The 8,726-nt window shown below is 48.1% G+C and overlaps 1 protein-coding gene across 1 annotated transcript; it reads right to left on the bottom strand.

The window, feature by feature from the left end:
- Positions 1 to 193: 193 nt before the first annotated feature.
- ephx4 (epoxide hydrolase 4) lies at positions 194 to 8,622 on the bottom strand. The gene is made up of 7 exons (XM_040185009.2): positions 7,683 to 8,622; positions 6,321 to 6,406; positions 5,059 to 5,216; positions 3,367 to 3,495; positions 2,951 to 3,054; positions 1,687 to 1,835; positions 194 to 1,165 (listed from the first exon to the last, which is right to left on the bottom strand). Exons 1-7 carry the CDS (start codon positions 7,923 to 7,925, stop codon positions 925 to 927), a joined length of 1,110 nt encoding a protein of 369 aa, XP_040040943.2. The 5' UTR covers positions 7,926 to 8,622; the 3' UTR covers positions 194 to 924.
- Between the last annotated feature and the right edge of the window lie 104 nt (positions 8,623 to 8,726).

Here is an 8,726-nt window from a genome sequence, read left to right on the forward strand (position 1 = left end):
ACGTTAACTGCAATGCCACTCAGCGTTCTATATTTAAACTGCACCATGACTATTTCTGGCGTTTTTCATCTATTCTGCTTAACAGCTCAAAGTGACAGTTTGGAGACGGCAGCAAAAACACAAGAGGCGTTAGGGCATGTCGCACAGCTTCAAACACACGCCCGTTATCATCCGCCTAAATAAAAGAGCAGTGTTAGATTGACACTTAGTTTATTTATAAAATCAAATGGTGTAGAACTGGCTCAGTGGATTTCAAAATGCAGTGTGTAGGAATAGATACAAAAGAGCACAATGGTCAACCACATTTCTATACAGGAAGATCAAGATAACAACATTCTCTACGTTCCTCTAAACGTACCTCTGAAGAAAGAAAATACGTTAAAAAAAAAAAATAAAGAAAAGAGAAATCTCCTCCGGGCGTCACTACCTGATAAAGGGAGAATGAGAGCCACGGCTCCCAGAGGACTGTGCCCATAGAAGAGTGCAGCGACCCAGTGTAACGCACAAGTACAGCAGGACGACACCGCAGGACGCCGCATCCCGCATCCCGGCCCCTCCGGACATCTTTACAAACGCGACACCTCCGAAAGTTAAAAAAGACACCATACAACACAAGTCTCAAGGAGATTTTGCAACACATTTTGTAACGCTGTAACCGACAAACTTTAAGGCGGGTGTCATGTGCAAAAAAAAACATCTCGACTGTGTGTCACACATGCTGCGCAGTGTCCTCTCAGGTGAAGTGTGCTCTTTGCTTTACAGTTTAAAAAAAAAAAAGTGAAATGTGAAAGGTTTAAAGAATGGTTGCATTTTCCGCATGTCGCTTGGCGTCGCAGGCATATTCCAGGCTTCCGGGGGGGTGGCAAGCGTGGGAGGGGGGGGGGGGGGGGGGGCGGGGGAGGAGTTGGAGGCCTCGCTGAGGATTTAGTTCCTGTAGCTTTTGCGTCCCTCTCCCTCCTTGAGGAAGGTCCACATGAGGGTGTTCACAATGTCAGGCTGGTCCTGCTGCAGCCAGTGACTGGCCCCAGAAATGATGTTGAGGCGGAAGTGATTCCGGATGTACAGGCGGCATGCCTCCGCCATTTCCTGCTCCAAGAAAGCGTCCCGCTCGCCCCACAGCAGCAGGACCGGGGACCTGACCTGATTCTGGCTCAGGGGGAGGGAGCTAAGGAAGAGAAGAGGGGGGAAAAAACCTGAGTGAATTCAAAATGTTGTTTTAAAAAAAACTAAAAACAGAAGTACTTAACAAATTACATTTTTTAAGTAGTTCTGAAGGCCGTTTTTACTGCCAATTAGTCTCTTATACGGTCTCCATTGTCATGTGCTTATGTTACTCCGGTGTTACTGCTCCCGTTTCTGAGATGTGATCTGCAGAAATTGGGTCGATGGGTGTTTCTCTATTAACAGAACATTTACTGTGTGTTCACGTATATGTGGGAACTACTATGGAGAGACAGATCGTACACGGGTCATTGGAACCTCTTTTACGTAAGCACACAAACGCTATTCTGAGGTAACTCATTGTTGGGAGCAGATGGCGCACTCAGCCACGCGTACAGTTCACATCTGAAAAATACATATATTTTCTTCGGAGCGCGTTGCGGTCTTGTCAGATGATGGGAAGGCTTCTTTCACAGGAGGTTTACAAAACGGCCTCCATCTGTTGGGGAGCGACGCATCGCTCACCTGAAGACATTCCTGAAATAGTTGAGGGCTCCGGTCAGAGCTCCCGGCTGTGAGAGCGCGTGCACATAGGCCTCCAAGTCCTCTGCAGTGAGCCATCGACCTTTCCTCCCGATCCCCGTGTTACGGCTGGTGAACAAGGCCTTCAGAGCCTACGGGAGAGACGGCACAAAGCACACGGGTGCATACGTGTTATTGTACTAGATTTGATTGAAGGAACATTTACAGCGGAGTCCGGAAAGGAGTTTCAGCGTTGAAATGGGTCCAGATTGACCTTCCAACGCAGTTCTGGCACCGCTGTATACTCACTATGGCTCAACAACACGACGCGCGGTGCTTTTACTTCTGGAAACTCAAACTCGGGGATGAATGGAAATGATCCAATAGTGCGTTGAATGAGTAGATGTTGTCAGCCCGTAGAAAGGCAGATGTGACCCAAAGGCTGTGAAAATAATCACCGCAAGTCTTTTTAGATTAAAAGAAATTGTTTGAGTAAATTATTGAAAATATTCATCGTCCGTTCCCCTCTGTGTCAGGTCTTCATGCTAAGCTAAGCAGCGCCCTGCTGCTGCCGCCTTCAGGTTTCATTCAACCCCGTCATATCATATCCTCATATCGTCCCATCCAACCCTCGGCATGAAGGAAAGCATTATGTCCAAAAAGTCAAAGAAACAAATCACAACACAGATGTAGCATCTTTAAAACCGTCCGATACTTTGTGTTGGAGCCATAATGCAGGTGTTGGTGATTTTGGTTATGTTGAGGGAAACACTGGGTGAATTGGGACATGCAGTTCCTACACATGAACACTGGGTGGCAGATCACCATAACAATGCATTTAAGTAAGTGCCTGCTAATGAGCACAGGCGTGGATGGGAAGCAGACAGTCAACGCGGCGTGCATCGTGCCGTGAGGCACTGGGAATTGTACGCAGACTTAAAGACACATTGGACAGTGAATTTACACATACAATGGACATGTGTTAGGCCTCTACCCTGTGCACATGACATGACTAAATTTGGGGCACACTCTTCTTCGAGGTTCTCACCAGCACGCCTTCTTCGTGGCAAAAACGCCATAATCCATTTTAGCGTGACACTTGATAATAATCTATAATTGAACTTTTCCACAACAATCAACCTCTTTCAAAACCAACACACACGTCTGCGAGCACGCACACTTGCAGACACAACACACACACACACACACACACACACACACACACACTTGACCTTGAAAGCGCTCAAGCCCACATGTAACAGACCACCTTGAAATCATTGATGGAGAGCATGAGCTCCGGGAAGCGGGGCAGCTGGAAGAAGAAGAAATGGCTGGATTTCAACAGCTGGCTCGGGTGACGCAGCGCATAATCTGGAGGAAAGGAGAGGAGAGGAGAGGAGTTCAGCTGCTTCAGACGGTAATTCAAGGCTGGCTGCAGGATCAGGAGCACAATAACTCGTTCCAGTTCAAACGGCTGTTCCGGCCTCCCATTAGCCTCCTGTAATTAGCTTCTCATCATCTTCCCTTTAAGGCAGAAGAGGATTTGCCAGATGGAAGCAAACATGGAACTGGAGTTATGATGCTTACAATTAACAATAATAATAATCACAGTAGTAATCCAAAAGCCAAACCCGGGTCTTTATCGAACTAGTAACTAGTTGTCGCTCATAATCAACATCCTACCTGTGAACACAGAAGGATGGGGGCTGTTCAGGACGATGAGTTTCGTCACCATCTCTGGGTAGTGAATGGCAAACAGCCAGGCTATGGTCCCTCCCCAGTCGTGGCCAACAAGGCAACATCTGTTGTATCCTTGGAAGCAAAGCAAACACACATCAGATATTGCAGCAGAAGGGCATCGAGGCATGTCAGTGCCTGGAAATCAATAGTTCTCACTTCTTCATCGCTGGCTTCCTCCTTCAGCGGACATTTGCACCCATCAAATAGATGTATTTCATGACATGCAGTCAAGGTCAGGGCATTAGCGTGAGGTGGATCTGATCACATCGTCGTTCCAATGACTGCAAACTAATCCGCTTACCTTTGCTGGTGGCATTTACAACCGCCGTTACAACCAGCACGCCGCAATCTCAACATCGATATCGCGCGCTCTTCAAAAAGGGATCGTCGTGCAAGCTAATCGGCCGCACCGATTCTGCTGCCGCCCGTGATGCCCGAATTCAAAAAGGGCAATGCTGCTTGCCATGCGTGGTTAAAGGCCGAACCTCTGAATGGTAATGGAGACCATGTGAGCTCTAACAATATGGTGAAAAATCGACGTCCAATCACAGACCAGCGGTCATCATGCGATCAATGCTTCCACTCAAAAGGCTTTATCTCCTGAAAGCAGTGTCAAGAAATGAGCCATAGACAGCTGGAACACTGTGGAGCAACGCAACATTACCTTTAGAGGCCTCTCAAAAGCACTTCCTGGGAGAATGTAAATATTTAATAAGAAATGTGTGGCTCGAATATGCACAGGTCATTATTGCTCCACTTTGTTAATATTGTGGACTAATTAGCTAAAGCCCAATATAGCAGACTTTGTGTAAAGAAAAACAACGTGTAGCAATGAACCCATAGAGAATTATCACCGGTCTCTGCAGTCCCCCTCAGCTCTATAGAACAGAGTTTATTTTGATGTTATTTAAATAAATAAATCCTGTCTCCAGATGCAAGAACCAGTTGTTTGTAGTGAAAAAACACCAGACGTCTGAACACCAGACTTAGAAATGCCAAATATACATCCACACAACTTGCAATAGATGCTTATGCGTCTGGATGTCATGCAAAAGAAGACGCAGCGGTTTGCGCACCAATGACATTGTGATTTAAACCAATTAAAATGATATCTATTGTATTACTAAATGATCTCAATTTATTTTTGGATTTACTAGTATTGTATAAATTATATATGTTGAGTTCTTTAGGAGGGCTTCTATTTTAGGTGTTTAAAATACATTTCCGCGCCGCACTTTGATATGAGGTGACAGGTGTGAAGGAGGAGCAGTACGGAGTTGGCGGTCATCAGAGCACCTTTAATGACGTGTCATGCATCCTGTACACAGTGCTAAAACCGTGATAAGGCAGCCAGGAGAAAACGTCTCTGTGGCCACTGGTGTGTGTGTGTGTGTGTGTGTGTGTGTGTGCGTGTGTGTGCGCACAGCCTCGGGCTACAGCTCGCCGCTAGTGTTAGCATGCAGTCAGGGGGGGCTCGGTATGAATGAGTCACAGGAAGCTGGTCACGCCGTCCTGCGGCCCCTACGGCTTAAGATTGATAAACAAGTTTATTTTTGACTGGAGTCGCTGTGTAAAACGGCGCCCAGTCCTCTGGGGCATTTCACGGTCGCAGCCGCAGCGCCGGGGTTCTCTCACCCAAGTACTCCACGATGTCCTTGACGTCGGTGACCAGGCTGTCGAAGCGGTAGCTCTCGGGGGAGAGCGGCAGGTCGGACTCCCCGTAGCCCCGCATGTCGACGGCCACCACGCGGAACTCGCTCTTGAACTCGCGCAGCTGGTAGCGCCAGGAGAACCTGCGGCACACAGACGGAAGCAAAGGAGATTTGACTTTTCGCTATTCAAGAGCCGTCCCTGTAAAAAGAGGGGGGGGGGGGGGGACTCCAGCGAAGAAGTCGTCAAGCGATCATGACTTTTAGTGAGTGTCGTGGGGGTCAAACCCCCAAAACATGGGCTCATCCATCCCCCATGATGCAAGTCAAGGGTGTCTTTCATTTATTCCCTCCTGCCAGGTGAATCTGCAAGTCCTTCCAACTTCAACCCCACAGTTTGCAGCACAGTCTTTCTGTTCATCGTTTCTCTCAACACGAATCTCGGAGCCTTTAAACTCATCAAAACTATCCAGAGACGTTTTTCTCCAAACCAGCGCTCTTTTTCTAGCAAGAAGGTCGCTGCAGCATAATAGAGGTTGTTTAAGATTCTAATCTGCCCACTGATCATGTGGACCGGAATCACTTTCTAATTGGAGATCTTGTCTGGGCGACTCCTCATCAGGCCCGACATCAAGATCATCCTCCTCCTTGGAGAAGTCCTGGCTGTGATTCTGATGAGTCAGCGTAAGACCCCAGCACTTAAACCCCCCCGATCTTAGAACCTAGATGGGCTTTAAAGCAAAGAAAGCCGCATGACTCCCTCCTTCCTCCTCTGACACACACACACACACACACACACACACACACACACACCTTCCTCATTTCTGAGTGGGAATTAGCACTTTTTGGAGGAAGCGATTTGCCCGGCCATGTTCTCTCGGAGAAGAGGAAGCGGGAAGTGAGGCAGAAAGAGCTCTCCTCTCCCGTTAATGAATCCCTGTCCTGTCAGCAGCTTAGATAGCATGTTGGAGATATGCACGGGCTTATAGCTCCTGACAACCCCTTTGGCCCCGATCCACGGAGCAACGCTCAACACCATCCCCTCCCCCGTCCGTATCACGAGGACGAGATCTTAAATGCTTTGGACTTTTTTTTTTTCAACCCCCGATGGCAAATCTCGAACGAGGCTGCGGAGATTCACCGGTCGAGCTGAAAACGTGACAGCTGAGGAGTTCTGTAGCGAGGAGGACGCTGTCCGTCCCCCGTCCCACCGTTCACATCCTGATTTCTTGTGTTTCTTTGACCTACCAGAACTCCGGGAAGCCGTGTAGAAAAAGCATGAGCGGCTTTCCTCTCTCCCCAGCAGCAACATAGTGGAACCGGAGGCCCGACTCCTGATGGGGAGAAAAAATAAAAGGTGTGTTTTACTTGCTGAACACGGCAGGAAAACAAGGCAGCATTTCTAAATGAATGGTCCCGAGTGAAGCCGCCTTGAAAACAGCTGGACAATCATGTCACCATCAGGCAAACACAGGAATTGGCTTATTCACTTGCCGTTATATTATCACAAAGATCTCCCAGACGCGTTAATATACACACTGCTTTGAGCGATCATTCGTGCCAGATATAATTGGTAACTGCGAAATAAAAAGCGTAAGGTCAATTAACATGTTATTTTTTGGTTGATAGACAAAATCCCTTGAACAGAATTATTTTTTCATGGTCATGTTTGACATCCATAAACCGTGATAGTGCACGGACGATGTCTCCTGACGGTGGAGACATGTTGGCATGCATGGACACATTATCCTTCTCCTTTTGTTTGTCTTAACCATGTTTCTTGTTATTTGGCTATAAAGAAGACATCTTTTCATCTGCATCGTGTGAAGCCACAGCAAGAACACAGCAAAGTCCTTGGAGCTAAAGTTATGGATAAATAACTCTAGACCAAAGAATGTAACTTAATACATTAATCCTACTTATGTGCATTCTTATTACTTATTCTAATTTTACTTATTTCCATTTTCTGCTGCCTCGTTGTTCCATTTAGCAACCTTTAAGATGTGCATGACTGTATTGCATATATCAAACAGCTATAGTAAAGTTACTTTACATATGATGTCTTATTAGACATTAGGTTTACCTCCAGGACAGAATGCGCAGTAACAACGCGCTCACCCCGAACACGACATTTACATGCTTCATGTATTGATAATCCAAAGCAACGTGTCAATGCAACAAATGAATAGATGTTTACACAGAGGATACTCGAGTACTTTTAGACTCAGGACTGAATGGATTTTAGTGTTCATATTCGAGTACCTTCGTCCTTCGTAATCCGAATTAATGATCTATATATATATATAAAAATAAATAATTGTGATATAACTAACAAGGTGAGGGGTGTTTTGTGTGCACCAGACACGGCTCGGTGTTAAACACATAACGTTAGTGGCTGTTGGAGCCGAGAGGCGGAGGAGCTGCTCCTTCAGCTCCACCTGCGCGCAGCGGAGAAAACAAAACGTCTCCGAAATAAACAGACGCCCCACGATGTGCCCGCAGACCAGACCGGGCCCGTCGGTCTCCCACGACTGCGACACACACACACAACACACACACATGGGGGACCCCCCCCCCTCCCCCTCCCGCCCTACGGGGACAGGGTCTTACCTTGATCCTGACATAACAGTGGGTTCCCAAGGACGAGTCATTGAGACACGCCGGGGGAGTTTCCCGCACCGTCCATCGGAAGGTGGCCGTCGGCCTCAGGGCGACGCTCCAGCAAAGTTTGAGCAGGAACACGGCGCTGCAGAGCGCGCAGTAGCCGTAGACCAGCGACCAGTAGCCGCAAACTCGGATTTGCAGCGCGAGTCGGGTGAGAAATAACAGCAAGTTGTGGAGCCCTCTCGCCATCTTCACATCGCCGCAGGGAGAATGAATGAGTTAAAAAAAAAACAAGCAAACCACGGATGGAGTTGCGTATCGATCGGTGCCGGAGAATCGGTTTAACAACACGGCCCACTGACGATGCCGCCGCGTCGGTCACCAGCGCACACGCACACGCACGGCTGGCTGAAGGGAGGGTCCCGGCGAGCGACGGAGAGGCGTCGCGTCACATTTCACGCCTGCGTGTGACGGCGCGTCGTCGCGCGCGGGGGGGGTGTCGTGACTGCGCGAGGCGAAGTCCGAAAAAACCCGTCGTGCGCGCTCGCGAGGAAAACAACGCACTCAACACACAATAAAATCCCTGCGCAGCAGCGGGGCTTCCAGCCGTTGCTATGGCAACGAGAGACAAGCGTGCACGTGCTCGCTGTCCATGGCGGCCAGTGAAGTTGCGGTTGTTCGGGGGGGATTTCATTCGTGTCTTTGCGTCAGACGCGATGTGTGTTCCGCTTTCTTCGTGCACTACTATGATGAGAAGATCAGAAGGATCCCAAAATGTCTTGTCCTTTAAGAGGAAAACCTCTCGGGCCTCGGGGGCCCCGCCCCTTTAATCAGCTGTCAATGCTCACACGTGCGCTTTAATCAGTGAACAATTCGCGTATCGATGACTGTCGTACAATCAGATTACCGTAATCCCTCAACTAACTGCACATGCGGCAGATTAAAGACCGCTATGTGGAGCCACAAAGATGACCAAGAGAAGCACATTAATAAGTAATATAAGTATTATAACATGAATAATTTAACGCAGACAGGACAATAGCATTTTCC

Source organism: Gasterosteus aculeatus, chromosome 8 (assembly GCF_964276395.1).
Source record: "Gasterosteus aculeatus chromosome 8, fGasAcu3.hap1.1, whole genome shotgun sequence".
NCBI classification, from domain to species: domain Eukaryota; kingdom Metazoa; phylum Chordata; class Actinopteri; order Perciformes; family Gasterosteidae; genus Gasterosteus; species Gasterosteus aculeatus.